At 46.3% G+C, this 15,535-nt stretch overlaps 1 protein-coding gene across 2 annotated transcripts in view; it reads right to left on the bottom strand.

The window, feature by feature from the left end:
* itpr3 (inositol 1,4,5-trisphosphate receptor, type 3) overlaps positions 1 to 15,535 on the bottom strand; it is an 841,532-nt gene that overhangs the window by 201,575 nt on the left and 624,422 nt on the right. For both annotated transcript variants that reach the window (XM_077515178.1, XM_077515179.1), the window contains 3 exons: positions 11,323 to 11,448; positions 11,129 to 11,254; positions 10,926 to 11,046 (listed from right to left, as the gene is read on the bottom strand). In XM_077515178.1, coding sequence (XP_077371304.1) covers positions 10,926 to 11,046; positions 11,129 to 11,254; positions 11,323 to 11,448 — 373 coding nt within the window. The remainder of the gene's footprint in view (positions 1 to 10,925; positions 11,047 to 11,128; positions 11,255 to 11,322; positions 11,449 to 15,535) is intronic.

The raw sequence follows: 15,535 nt of genomic DNA, 5'->3' as shown, positions 1-15,535 counted from the left end.
CCCCCCCCACCCCCCCCCCCCCCCCCTCAACGGCCGGCTCTTGACGTCCCAGGCAGGTCAGGATGTTCACGGTAGAAATCTTCAATTAATGATGGATCCGGGCCGTATCCCTTGCAGTCCACAAAGTACTGTCTTCCCCGGCCCCGATTTCGAACGTCCAAAAGTTTTCTGACCTTGTAAACGGGGCCGCCATCAATCATCTCGGGGGGAGGCGGATCAGGTTCAGAGGGTGCCAGTGGGCTTTCGTGGACCGGTTTTACTTGGCTGACGTGGAAGGTAGGATGCACTCTGAGGGATCTTGGCAGGCGGAGCCGTACAGCAGCTAGACCTATGGTCTTGGTGACAGGGAAAGGCCCCACAAATCGCGGGGCCAGCTTCGGACATGGTACCTTGAGTCGTAGGTGTTTAGCGGAAAGCCACACACGTTGGCCTGGGCGGTATTCGGGTGCCGGTCTCCTTCTCCGGTCAGCGGCCCTCTTTACCCGGTCTCCCTGGCGTTGAAGCGCCATCCGGGCCGCCGACCAGACTCGGTGACATCGACGGACCATGGTCTGGACCGAGGGAACCGTCGCCTCCTCTTCCAGGTCAGCGAAGAAAGGGGGGTCGTAGCCATGGACACACTTGAATGGGGTGAGACCTGTGGCAGACGTGGGCAAAGAATTGTGAGCGAGCTCAACCCATACCAGGTAGGAGCTCCAAGACGTCGGATTTTGGGAGACGAGGCACCGGAGTCCGGTTTCGAGCTGTTGATTCAGCCGTTCGTCCTGTCCATTGGCTTCAGGATGGTACCCCGAAGTCAAGTTGGCCTTGGCCCCCAGGGCTTCGCAGAATTGGGGCCAGAATCGGGAGTCCAACTGTGGTCCGCGGTCAGAGACGATGTGTAAGGAAATCCATAAAACCGGAATATGTGGTTAATCATGATGTCTGCGGTAGTCTTGGCGGATGGGAGCTTGGACAGTGGAATGGAACGAACCATCTTGGAGAAACGGTCAACAACGGTGAGGATTGTGGTTTTACCATGGGATGGTGGTAGTCCTGTTACAAAGTCCAGCGAGATTTCTGCCCATGGTCTGGATGGGATCGGTAGAGGTTGGAGAAGGCCCATCCGGGACTGATTTGAGGTCTTCTTTCGGGCACAAACAGGGCAGGCAGCCACGTATTCTTTTATGGTGTTTTCTATCGCCGGCCACCAGAATCTCCGGGCAACAGCAAACATGATCCTGCGGACTCCAGGATGGCATGGCATTCGTGACGTGTGAGCCCAGTGCATAACCTGGGGTCGCAGATCCTCAGGCACGAAGAGCCGACGTGGAGGGCATGTCGTGGGAGGAGTGATGTTCCGAAGAGCCTCTTTGACATCATCCTCGATTTGCCATCTCATGGCTCCTATTACGCAGTCTCGGGGCAAAATCGTCTCGGGCTCGGTCCCAGACGTTTCGGTTTCGTGGATCCTGGATAAAGCATCAGCTTTGACGTTTCGGCTGCCTGGCCTGTAGGTCAGAGAAAACGAAAATCGATTAAAAAACAAGGACCATCTGGCCTGTCGAGTGTTGAGTCTTTTGGCATGGCATAGGTATTCCAGGTTCCGGTGATCAGTCCAAATTACAAAGGGGTGTTCGGCTCCCTCCAGCCAATGCCTCCATTCCTCGAGAGCCACCTTGACTGCTAGTAGCTCTCGATCTCCAACAGAATAATTGCGTTCTGCCTTAGACAGTTTCCGTGAGAGGAAGGCGCAGGGATGCGTTTTGCCGTCCTCCTGGCAGCGCTGGGACAATACTGCTCCAATCCCAATGGTCCACCTCGACCACGAACTGGCGTTTGGGGTCAGGAACTTTGAGGATTGGGGCGTTGGTAAATCGATGTTTCAAATCTTTGAATGCTGATTCGGCTTCCGGGGTCCAGATGAATCGTACTTGTGGCGAGGTCAAGGCGTCTAGTGAAGCTGCGATGGTGCTGAAACTCCGAATGAAGCGACGGTAGAAGTTGGCGAATCCAAGGAATTGTTGGACTTATTTCCGAGAGTCCGGCGTGGGCCAATCTCGTACGGCGCAGACCTTGTCAGAATCCATCTCCACCCTCCCAGGTGAAACGACAAATCCCAGAAAGGAGATGGTGTTCACGTGGAACAGACTCTTCTCAGCCTTCACGTACAGTTGATGATCAAGTAGCCGTTGCAGGACTCTGTTTACGTGATCTCGATGGCTCATTATGTCAGGAGAGTATATCGGGATGTCGTCCAAGTAAATATACACAAAGTGATCAATAAAGTCCTTTAGTACCTCGTTAATCATGGCCTGGAATACTGTTGGTGAGTCCGAAAGGCATGACGAGGTACTCATAATGTCCCCGGGGAGTGTTGAAACCAGTCTTCCATTCATCCCCATCGCGGATTCGGATGAGGTGATAGGCGTTTCGGAGATCGAGTTTCATGAATATCTTGGTTTGTTGCAACTGGTCGAACACCGAGGACATCAATGGCAGTGGGTATCGATTTTTAACTGTGATGTCATTCAGGGGACTGTAGTCTATGCATGGGCGGAGAGATCCATCCTTCTTTTTCACAAAGAAGAATCCTGCCCCTGCTGGCGAAGAAGACGGCCGGATGAGTCCAACTTTCAAGGAGTCGTCGATGTAGTTGTTCATGGCCTGGCGTTCGGGTCCTCAGACCGAATACATCCTCCCCTTGGGGAGGGTCGATCCTGGAATTAGGTCGATAGGGCAGTCATATGGTCGATGCGGAGGAAGAGTCATACTGAATACCTCCCGCAGGTGGTGGTAGCAGGATGGAACTGTATGCAGGTTAGGATACTCCTCTTGGGCGGACGAGGCGAGGGTTACTTGATTAACTTTGGCTGTGGGAGCCGCCCTGGGTGCTGGTTGTCCCAAAACGTGATCCATACAGTCCTTTCCCCATTCCAGTACGTGCCCTGAGTTCCAGTCGATTCTGGGGTTGTGTAGACGCAGCCAAGGGTGTCCCAGAACCAAGGTGGGTGACGAAGCTTGGAAGACGTGGAATCGGAGATTCTCGAATGGTGGTGGCTCGTAACTGTCTTACGAGCCCCCAGTCCATGAGGCTTTCGTCGGAGCCAGAGTCGATGAGGGCTGGCAGATCAGTGGTGATAGCATGGTGGATTATCTGGATTTGCGTGTCTTTGGGCCGGGGTGACGGGGAACTCACCGGTGTGCCTCTCTTTGCGGTGCAGGTTCCCACCAGATGACCAAGTTCACCACAGTAGTAGCAGCGGCCCTCTCGGCGGCGACGCTGTCGCTCCTCGGGAGTTAGCTGAGCCCGTCCAAGCTGCATGGGTTCTTCCCCGGCGTTACACACCTCCCTTGGCGCTGGTCGGGGTGGCAAGATGTGCTGTGGCATTCCAGTTCCCAGTGACTGTGGGTATGAGGTGGGTTCCACCCTTCTATGGAGTCCGCTGATCTTGGTCAACTCTGTGTCGATGATCTGTGCGGATCGCGAGGGAGATCAGAGAATCCAAGTCAGCTGGCAGTTCCACGGGAATCAGGAGTTCCTGTATGGCGGGTGTGAGTCCTTTCAAAAAGTGATCCTGCAGAGCTGTGGAGTTCCAGCCACAGTTGGCTGCCAAGGTGCGAAAGTGGATAGCGTAGTCACTGACGGACCCCTTGCCTTGTTGGAGCCGGCTCAAAGCTCGTGCCTTTTCTCGGTCATTGCTGTCAGGATCGAACACTTGGCGCAAGGCGGCTTGAAAATCCTGGACACTCTGGCAGACCGAGGAGCCCCTGGCCCATTCCGCAGTTGCCCAGGCTTTGGCCCGCCCATCTCAAATGTGACACCATGAAGGCCACCCGGGACTGGGCTGTGGAAAATGCCTGTGGAGAATGTTCGAAATGAATGTCACATTCCGTGAGGAAAGTCTGACATCGTCTAGGTTCACCGGAGTATCGTTCTGGGGAGGCCAGTCTCAATCCTACCCCGGTGAATGACGGGGTCGGGACGTAGAGTTCGGGCTGAGGTTGCTGTCCTGTGGTGGATGGCGCCGCATGTAGCTCACCAGCTCATGGACCTGGCTCGACAGCTCCCCCAGCTGCGACACCATGGCTTGCTGAACCCTTTCATGGTTCTCAAGTCGGACCTCCTGGCTCTGAAGTGTAGCCTCGACCTTCCCTGCTGGGTCCATGCTGGCCGAAGTGTACTGACACGACGTGGAGAGGTAGGACTCAGACGCAGGATGAAGGTAGGCCACCAAGGCAACAGATTTATTTGACGACAGCAGCTCTCCTCTCAACCAGAGAGGAGAAAGGGGAATCAAAAAGTGGAGAACAAAAAACGCTCCACTGGGGAGGAAAACAGGCACAAGGCACAGGGGGAAACTAAGGACGCTCCGCTGGGGAGGCAAAGGCACAAAAACAAGGCAAAAAGGCAAGGCAACAGGATCAAGGACTCGAGGACTGTGGAACGCTTCCATGAACAAACGTGACACTTCGGCAACGGAGGGGAGAAGGCTGATGGCTTTTATTGCGGGGGTTGATTGGTGGCAGGTGGCGAAAATCATGGGCGGGGACCGGTAATTAGCGGGCAGCAGGAAGGGCAAGTGACCTGAGGTGAGAAGGGAGTTTAGAATTTCAAAATAAACAGGAAACATGGATACCAAAATAAAAGCATGAACCGCCACGCCGGTGGCGGCGTGACAAGAAAAAAATGCTATAATAACTAGACTAAGCAATTTCTGGAGAAATTGCGTGGGAATGCTGAAAGCTGAATGCTAATAGCTGAATGCTAATAGCTGAATGCTAATAGCTGAATGCTAATGAAGGAAACAAAGAAACTGTGAAAATTACAAAGTAATTACCTATTAATTATTAGTAATAATAGTAGTAGTAGTAGTCGTAGTAGTAGTAGTAGTAGTCGTAAAAACAGTAGTAGTATTACTAGTAATTATTAAGTAGTATTACTAGTAATTATTAAGTAGTAACTTGTAGTTAAATGATTGTGACATTTTATGTAATTGTAGTGAACAACAACAAATATAAAACCAAACAAACAAAAGGATATTTTTTGAGTACAATACTGTATGTGTTCATGCAATCTACTACAAAGTTGAGCCAAACTGAAACTATACTAATTAGATCGATATTTTAGTGCCAGTATTGATCCGGTATCGATACTGTCGAGGTATCAATAATATCAATGACCTAACTTGTCGGGCTAAAAGTCATGGCTTATGGTGTAGTCATATTTAAAAGTGACATCTGATGCTGAACACTGAATGGACACTGGCAAAAAGAATTTTCTGCAACATGGCCTTGGCTGATTGCTAATACTCTGCTGCCACCTGCTGGCCGATTTTGAAACATGGAACCTAATAACTACCAATGGTTGAAGCCACCACTTTCTGTCAAGCTGCTTGTCAAAGCTTTCTCTCTGCTCTTGTGTAAAACAAAACAAAAAATGAACATGTACACGTGTTTGGAAGTGAAATGCAAAGTATTCAACGTTTTTTGGTTTGAATGTGAATTGCTCATTTAAACTTTAAAAACTCATAAATGGTCTAACAAAAACACTATTGTGAAGATATTTTGTGTCAAATTATTACAAAGCGCAACTATAAAGTATTATACAATGACTACTACATGAAATCAAAGTTGTGCTAAAACGTTTCCCAACGAGGGATCAAACCATGATCTGCCGCAGGCCAATCCATTGCTTTAACCACAGCTATCATGGACATGCTGGTAACTATGACAATACATAGTATTGTATTTAGTATCCACATTTTATTTGTCTCGCAGCAATTTCTTTTCTCTTTTTTTTTATTAGTAGTGCACTTATACAAACAAATGGTCTCTCGGATTCGCTGCCTGGCGCCAAGCAATGGAACCAGAAACCTACATCGCTGCACGTACTAGCAATTGCATTGCTGTTGTGAATAAATTGCCGTTATTTATATTTGAAATATATACAAAAAAATATAACAAACAAAAAAAGCTGACTTCCACCAGGATCGACCATGTGAACTTCTAATTCGTGTCCGCGGTGTTTCGCCGCTCACCAACGCAGGAAGGATGTTATGGTTTGCTCCAAACCTGTAGTAATCAATTTTAAGCGTCTTAGAAACCGGAAAAAATGTTGATAAAAACTTAGTCATGCTCGATCACATTGAATATAATGATCTTATATGTTTTTTTGTTTTTTTGCTGATAAAATGTAAACATGCAAGTGACATTTCAGTCATAAAATATGCAACCGCAGGCAAGTTACTTAACAGTTGAGCTAATGGGGCCCGCTGCAAATCAGAGCAAATTGGCGTATTTGTCTTTCAAAGTGTCATCTAATGCTGAGCCATCAGCACTGATTTGGAACACACCATGTCAGTATAACGCATTTCCTGGTATGATAGTAGGTTGAACCTGCGACCTCCTGCATACTGTACGTGCACTCTCCCAACTGCGCCACTGAGCAGTATCAGAAAGCCGGTCATAATGGTCTGTTGTATGTATGAAAGTGGGCGTGGAAAGTGGGACTTTGAAAAAAATCAGTGTCAGTCCCATTAAAAACGAATGGGGAAAAGTTGATCTTTAACATTAAATTATGCAAGTACTGTAAGTAATATGGAGTCAAACGATAAATACCCCAAAAGGCGTGAATTTTGTCAGCAAATTGAAATTTGAACGGTGTAAATCGGAAGTATTATGTAGGAATAGTTTGACTGCAAAAAGTGTTGAGAATAAAATGCTATAATAATAATAAGTATAATAATAATAATAAAGGTTAGAAACAACATATGTGGGAATGCTTGCATTCCCACAATAATAAAGGTTAGAAACAATATATAACTAGACTAAGTGCAATTTTTGAAGAAATTGCGTGGGAATGCTGAAGGCTGAATGCTAATAACTGAATGCTAAGCTGAATGGTAATAGCTGAATGCTAATGAAGGAAATGAAAAGATAAATTCTGTGACAATTACAAAGTAATTAACTATTAATTACTAGTAATAGTAGTAGTAGTAGTAGTACTAGTAGAAACAGTAGTAGTATTACTAGTAATTATTAAGTAGTAACTTGCAGTTAAATAACAAATACAACCCCATCCACCCATTCTCAGTCAGTAGTTAGCAGTACTCACCTTCCATAAATTACTAGTATAGTAAAGTTTTTTTTATTTCATCTAATTATAAACAATGACTTTTCGCAATGTCTGTTTTGCACGTGTGAACGTGTTTGGACCTCTGTAGTTCACATATTTCACATATTTGGGTGCTGGTGCTAAAAAAAAAAAAAGGATTATCAGCAAACTTCAGCTAAAATCAGCACAAAAAAGTATGCATGTCAGTCTACTTGGCACAAAACACAACTCCTCGTCCAATCAGATGGCACCTTAAAGTCACGTCACTTCAGCAGCATTCCATTCGTAACATTATTCATGATCATAATTGGACTAATGCAAATGGCTCAGTTCAGTTCAGAGTGCATCCCACCTACTGCCCGAGGCCGGCTGAGATAGGCTCCGGCAACCCCGCGACCCCGCTACCCCTGTGAGGAGTAAGCAGCTAAGACAATGGATGGATGGATCATCGGACTAACAGAAGACGAATTTATCAGCCAACGAGAAAAAAGAAAACGTCTTCAGAAATTCACTTTGTCATATCTAGTGATATTTCTGTGATTTAAATGCAGTTTATAATGTTATTGTTTGCAAAAAAAAGAAGCATTCAGGGTCAGTTGGGATACATCTATATCTCTTAGCATAATGACAATGTATATATTGCAATGGTGGGATTTGAACCCACGACCTACTAAGCAGTGTCAGAGACCTGGTAATGATGGTCAGTTGTATGTATTGAAGTGGGCGTGGAAAGTGGGACTTTCCCATGTCAGTCCCTTTGAAAATGAACTGGCCATTTACCCTACGATGGCTCCTGAATGTTCGATCATTGTTTTTCTCTCCTTGTAGCACTTTGAGATGCGGATGCTTGTAAGGTGCACTATAAATTAAATCCATTATTATTATTATTATTATCATTATTATTATTATTGTTTTTGAAGGGTCCAAACACGATGTGAATTTAATCAAAGCGGAAGTGCTAATAATTGATTCTTCCAACGAGACACTGGAAATCAGTCATTCAAATGACATTTAATCAAATGGGTGTAAAACAATTGAACAACGACCATTTCTGAAATTAGAGTTGGGGAAAAAATATTTCCCAAGTGAAATTTGAACCGATTAGAATATAGCTAAATTTAATCATTATTCACATTCTTGGTTGAAACTGGCAAAAAAGAGCTTGTTTGCTCCGTAAAAATTATGAACAGAATCTGTGACAAAGGGCAACCTTGGCGGAGTCCAACCCTCACTGGAAACGAATCCGACTTACTACCGGCAATGCGGACCAGACTCTGGCAATGGTCGTACAGGGACCGAACAGCCCGTATCAGGGGGCCCGGTACTCCGTACTCCCGAAGCACCCCCCACAGGACTCCCTGAGGGTCTCGGTCGAACGCCTTCTCCAAATCCACAAAACACATGTGGACTGGTTGAGCGAACTCCCACGCACCCTCGAGGACCCTGCTGAGGGTGTAGAGCTGGTCCACTGTTCCACGGCCAGGACGAAAACCACACTGCTCCTCCTGGATCCGAGATTCGACTTCCCGACGGACCCTCCTCTCCAGCACCCCTGAATAGACCTTACCAGGGAGGCTGAGGAGTGTGATCCCTCTGTAGTTGGAAGACACCTTCCGGTCCCCCTTCTTAAAAAGGGGGACCACCACCCCGGTCTGCCAATCCAGAGGCACTGTCCCCGATGTCCACGCGATGTTGTAGAGGCGTGTCAACCACGACAGCCCCACAACATCCAGAGTCTTGAGGAACTCCGGCGGATCTCATCCACCCCCGGGGCCCTGCCACCAAGGAGCTTTCCAACCACCTCAGTGACTTCGGCCCCAGAGATAGGAGTGTTGATGGTGCACTGCTTTCCCCTCCTGAGACGCCGGATGGTGGACCAGAATTTCCTCGAAGCCGTCCGGAAGTCGTTTACCATGGCCTCACCGAACTCCTCCCATGTCCGTGTTTTTGCCTCAGCAACCGCCGAAGCCGCGTTCCGCTTGGCCAGCCGGTACCCGTCAGCTGCCTCTGGAGTCCCACAGGCCAAAAAGGCCCGATAGGACTCCTTCTTTAGCTTGACGGCATCCCTTACAGCTGGTGTCCACCAGCGGGTTCGATGATTGCCGCCGCGACAGGCACCGACCACCTTACAGCCACAGCTCCGATCGGCCGCCTCAACAATGGAGGCGCGGAACATGGCCCATTCTGACTCAATGTCCCCCGCCTCCCCCGGGACAAGGGAGAAGCTCTGTCGGAGGTGGGCGTTGAAACTCTTTCTGACAGGGGATTCCGCCAGACGTTCCCTCACAGTACGTTGGGGTCTGCCAGGTCGGACCGGAAATCTTCCCCCACCAACGGAGCCAACACACCACCAGGTGGTGATCGGTTGACATCTCCACCCCTCTCTTCACCCGAGTGTCCAAAACATGCGGCCGCAAATCCGATGACACGACTACAAAGTCAATCATCGAACCGCGGCCTAGGGTGTCCTGGTGCCAAGTATGGACACCCTTATGTTTGAACATGGTGTTCGTTATGGACAGTCCGTGACGAGCACAGAAGTCCAATAACAGAACACCGCTCGGTTTCCGATCGGGGCGGGCCGTTCCTCCCAATCACGCCCCTCCAGGTCTCAGGGTCATTGCCCACGTGAGCGTTGAAGTCCCCCAGCAGGATGAGGGAGTCCCCAGGGGGAGCGCTCTCCAGCACACCCTCTAAGGACTCCAAAAAGGGTGGGTACTCTGAACTGCTGTTTGGTGCATATGCACAAACAACAGTCAGGACCCGTCCCCCCACCCGAAGGCAGAGTGAGGCTACCCTCTCGTATACCGAGGTGAACCCCAACATACAGGCGCCAAGGCGGGGGGCAATAAGTATGCCCACACCTGCTCTGCGCCTCTCACCGTGGGCAACTCCAGAGTGGAAGAGAGTCCAACCCCTCTCGAGAGGACTGGTACCAGAGCCCAAGCCGTGTGTGGAGGAGAGTCCGACTATGTCTAGTCGGAACTTCTCGGCCTCACACACCAGCTCGGGCTCCTTCCCTGCCAGAGAGGTGACATTCCATGTCCCAAGAACCAGCTTCTGTAGCCGGGGGTCGGTCCGCCAAGGTCTCCTCCCTTGGCTGCCACACAGTCTACACTGCACCCGACCCCTTTGGCCCCTCCCACCGGTAGTGAGCCCGTGGGAAGGGGGACCCACGTTGGCTCTTCGGGCTGTGCCCGGCCGGGCCCCATGGGTGCAGGCCCGGCCACCAGGCGCTCGCCAACGAGCCCCACCTCCAGGCCTGGCTCCAGAGGGGGGCCCCGGTGACCCGCGTCCGCGCAAGGGAATCGTGTTTCCAATAATTGTATTCTTCATAAGGGGTCTTGTGAGCCGTGCTTAGTCTGGCCCCTCACCTATGACCTGTTTGCCATGGGTGACCCTACCAGGGGCATAAAGCCCCAGACAACATAGCTCCTCGGATCATTGGGACACGCAAACCCCGCCACCACGGTAAGGTGCCGGCTCACGGAGGGGTATATATATATATATATATATATATATATATATATATATATATATATACATATACATACGGTAGCTGACTGGTTAGCACGTCCGTCTCCCAGTGCGTTACTACTATATATACATTTCGTGAATACAATTTCAATTGACTGTATCTGTCATCACATGAGCTTTTGTGTAATGCTCAATTAGTAGAATGCTCCAACAACAAGCTGCTCCAAAAAAGGTTGCTGCTCAAGTACTGAATCAAACTAAAAAAAAAAAAAGAGAGATCATCTTTCTCCAGTGCTAGTTTCATTGCATATAAAATCCAGGATGCCTGTTACAGAACAGGACAAAGAGTCACCTGTGACCGCAAGGGTCTTGATGCAGGTCTCCACCTGGCTTCGGTGTTGCTGCTGCAACCAGGGGCAATCCAGCAGGCGGACGGATGACTGCAGCAGCTGCGTGACGATCGTGTGATGACTCTAACAAAGAGAGGATGTATGGAGGAGTCTAAACCGAGAATTTGACAAAGCACATTGCCGTGGAGGAAAAGGTTGAGCTGACCTGTAGTGAGGTGCTGTTCTCAGAGAAGGGTGAGCTAAAGAAGGCATTGATGGTGTCAAAGACCACATTGATGATATACTTCTCCAATACAGGATCAGATAGTCGCTTGTCTCGCTTGTTGCACACCTGCCAGGAGGACATACACCTTGAGCAATCGCAGGTCAAAGGTAAGACAACAAAGTACCCCTGCTCACTTGGGCCATGTCCACTGTGAAGTCCTCAAAGAGCTTCCAGATGTGGTTGGACGTGTAGATCTCCTTCATTTCCACCTCTGTGTCCACGTAGCAGTGATTGACAAAGTTAACGTAAGCGACTTTCACCTGAGCACACCCAAAATGGCCACACAGCAGAAACATAGAGCAGTAATGTGTTAATGCAAATCCCAAACACTGCGCCATGTCACTCAGTCTAGTCAAGTGAAGTTTATTTATTTCACCCTTAATCACCCCAGAGTCTCAAAGGGCTTCACATGCCCACAAATATCAACGACATCCCACTGATCAAACCACAAAAGGGCAAGGACATCAGGGGGAAAAATGAGAAACCTTGAGAAGGGGCCGCAGACGTGGTCATCCCCCTTCAGGATAACCAGGCTGCCATGGATGCTGAAATGGCAACTATTTACATAGTTTGTAATGCTAAACAATATTAACTAGAATAGTGCAAAAGTACATTTAGGAAGTGACATTTTAGGTAAGGCAATGCAAGTTTATTTGTATAGCACATTTCATCCACAAGGCAACTCAATGTGCTTTAAACAAGGAAAGACCTTTCAGCATCACCTTTCAGCATCAACAAACACAGCAGTTAACATTCAGAGCAAAGAAGAGAAAACAAAAGTAGGTTACAAAATTTACTAAAAGCACATACATTCACAATGTTAAAAAAACGTAAGGAAAATTTGGTTCATTCAGTTGTTAATTTACTCTAGAGAATGACACAATACGTTAATTGAACTGCTGTCATTTGGGGACATTGATAAATATAGTTGTGTTTCATCTGCATAACTATGATAGCCAATAATGGTATTATGAAGCATTTGACCCAAAGGTAATATATACAGATTGAACAACAGGGGTCCAATGACTGACCCTTGAGAGACCCCACATGTCATTGCCATTTGATCGGCTTCAAAATTTCCAATGGTCACAAAGAAGTTCCTTTCCTCCAAGTAGGACTTGAGCCATTTTAGGACTGTTTCATTTAAACCCACCCAAGTTTGCAGCCTGTCCAAAAGTATATTATGATCAATCGTGTCAAATGCTGCACTGAGGTCCAACAAGACGAGCACCGATACCTTTCCTGCATCAGTGCTCAATCTTATATCATTTAGTACTTTTTGGTTAGTCCAGTTCAACGTTCACTCTAAAAACTGATAGGTTAATATCTTGCGTACTGACTCTTTGGCTTGGAGGCCCGCCCACTTCCGGGTCTCGCCATCCTCGGCTTTTGTTGCTGTGCGTGCCTCAGTTAGGTTAGCGAGTGTCTTATTAATTGCTTTATTGGTGCGATACATGTTCTTTTAGTAGATGCATGCCTGGTTTACCAGAGTTCTCTTCCCTGCCCTGCCCTGCGGTGTTCATTGAGACTGCCTGCATGAAATGTTGGCTTTTCCTGCGGGTGCTTCTGGTAGATGGCTTTTATTGTATTTGTAGTTATCGCTAACCTTGTGACAGGGACAGGAGTGCTGTGGGGAACAGAGGGACATCAGCGTTAGACAACGGCTGCTTTGCTTGTTTTTGCTGTGCTGTGGAACTCTTGCTGCTGTGCCAACCTCGCCGTGTGGAGCGCGGCTGATCCCCTTGGTGTCGCACCGCCTTTCCCTTCTTCCTGAGCGAACCCGTTCGGCAACTATTGTCGGTGACGACCATTGAACTACTCGTTGATACCAGTAATTGTTCCAGTTTGACTGACTTGGCCGGCGACCTGCCTGTGTGGACTATAACATCTTAACAGAATTGCATTTCTTAAAACACTCATTTTAACATTTTTATATATTTCCGTTGGGGTTAATTTGGGTGGGTTTGTTGACTAAGTTGCTTTTTTGGTTTCCTGATTGTTTGATTTGCTTAATTGATTTACTTATTTTGGTAACACTTTATAATGAGTAAACACTATTACGCATCTGTTAAGCATGAGTTAAAGGTGAGTTAATCATTTATAAAGCATGTTTCTGAAATGAATAATCATTATTATGTAGTTAATAAACAGTCAAAAATGTTTTACCCATCGTAAATAAGCTCATCTATTATATGCTTAATGACTGCATTTTCATACTTTATGATGCATTTGTAGATTATGTACTGCATCATTTACTAAGCAGCTATTTGGGAATTGTAAACAGTGTTTTAAGATCATTTAGAAAGTGTATGTAAATGATTAACAAACTATTTGGATATACATGAGTTAGTGTTAGTGTGTTAGTAGATGTTTTATAAAAACTTACATTTCTTTTCCAATAGATGTTCTAAAACACTTAACACATTAATTCATAAAATGAAGTAGTTACAAATCATTTACTGTTCATTAATAAAGTATTTTTTTTAGCTCATCTAAAGTGAGCACTATACCTTGTAGAACATTTATAAATGAGATTTATTCAAAGCTGACAATAACTCAATACTGACTCATAAAACTCTGTTAGAAGACAAAGGGAAGTCACAACACGAGAATATATTGCATTCTTTATTTATTTATATAAACAACACCAACAGAGGAAGTTACAAATAAAATTATTATTTCATGTAAATCAAATAATCTGTTGGTGTTAATATAAAGAACAAAGAATGCAATATATTCTATATCCCCGTGTTGTGTAAAGTGTCTGTTAAAGGGACACTTTACTTATTCATCCATTTTTAGCAGCAAAAAGTTGCTACTTTTTCAATAATTAATTTGGTAACGTGATTATTTTTTTATGTACATTTAATAACTTTTAAACCGATGTTAAAATGAATCTAACGCCGGCATGTTTGTTACACGTGACTAAATAACCCGGATGTTTACGTCACTAGTGTGTAAACGCTACACGATGGAAGCACTATGAAACGCAGCCGTGCATCTAGCGTCAAACCCGGAAGGATTAAACCTTATCGCTTCGAGCCAACACGACAAAATAACCCTACCGAAGGAAAGTCTGCCTTGGATGTGAAAGTTGTGGTGCCAGATGGTCTTTTCGGGCACAAAATAAACTTTAACGAACGAGTGAATCAGGCGGTGGGTGAGTGGTGCTCGTGCGGGAGCTGCACAGGAATGGACAATCCGCTAATGAATGTGTGCTGTCTGGAAATAAAAGAACTCGAGGATCGGTTCCTTGCGGACAATCTCAACTGCATCCTGGAACATCAGACATTCAACATGGCAATACTAAATAGACATTCTCAGGATAGCTTTGGTTGCAATGAAAGATGTGAAGAAGAAAAGTCTGGAGGAGCCAATATCCAACAGGTAAAGTGACACACAGCACGAACAACGCAAAACGTGTGGAACTGACGAACTATTTCAGGAAAAAGAAAAAATAGTAAAATTCTATGTATTGTCGTTACAGCGCCCAACCTCCCCTAGCTGTTTTTTTTTTCTTTTCTTTTTTGCGTAGCGTCCCGATGATGTAAACGAAAGCTTGCAAGAAGGTTGTGTATTAACCGTGTTTATTTATAGACAGAATGAAGTAAGGAAATGCGAGACACCATTACCTAGGCTGGTTATCAATGGTTTGGATCCGAATGAAATTAATAGAAATGCAAATGAAACTGGAATGCACCACAGGAAGAACAGCGAGACAGAACACAAATGTAGTATGTCGCACATGCCGATGATAATGACACTAATCCACATTCTATAAATTTTTTGTTAAAATAAGATTATGAACATGGTCAATTTGTGAAGTATAAACAACTTACGAGCTAATAAAACATAACGTCCGCGCCTGCTTGTCCTTGAGGTCGACAGCACTTAGCAAGCCATTGTCTACGCAAATAGCCTTTTTTTGGGGGGATAACATACCAGTGTGCACCTCGCGGGTTTTTCCTTGACGACACCTTGCAAAATTTTGCAATACAGTAAGGCATAAGTGACGTTTGTGTCTTCCTCGTCGATCTGTCTGCGTGAACTACTGTTCGCCAAGCGAGTATACACACTTGTTACGTCACCACTTGGAGGCGTTCCAACACGGAAGTACTTCGATGTTGAAAAAAGTTAAATAAATCAATATTGGGGTGTATTCTTCAGCTCTTATGCATGTTTCGTAGCTAAACTAACTATTTACTGCCAATCAAGCCATACATGTAAAATTAAAGGTGCCTTCCTTTAAGAATGTGTGTATGTGTGTGAGTCGGATCCCATAAAGCAGACAACAATCAGGTAAGAGAAAGTCAAAAGGTTTAATAATAACAAAAGGCGCAAGGACAA

Source organism: Festucalex cinctus, chromosome 2, assembly GCF_051991245.1.
Source record: "Festucalex cinctus isolate MCC-2025b chromosome 2, RoL_Fcin_1.0, whole genome shotgun sequence".
In the NCBI taxonomy this organism is placed as follows: domain Eukaryota; kingdom Metazoa; phylum Chordata; class Actinopteri; order Syngnathiformes; family Syngnathidae; genus Festucalex; species Festucalex cinctus.
This window is presented reverse-complemented; position numbering and strand designations above follow the sequence as displayed.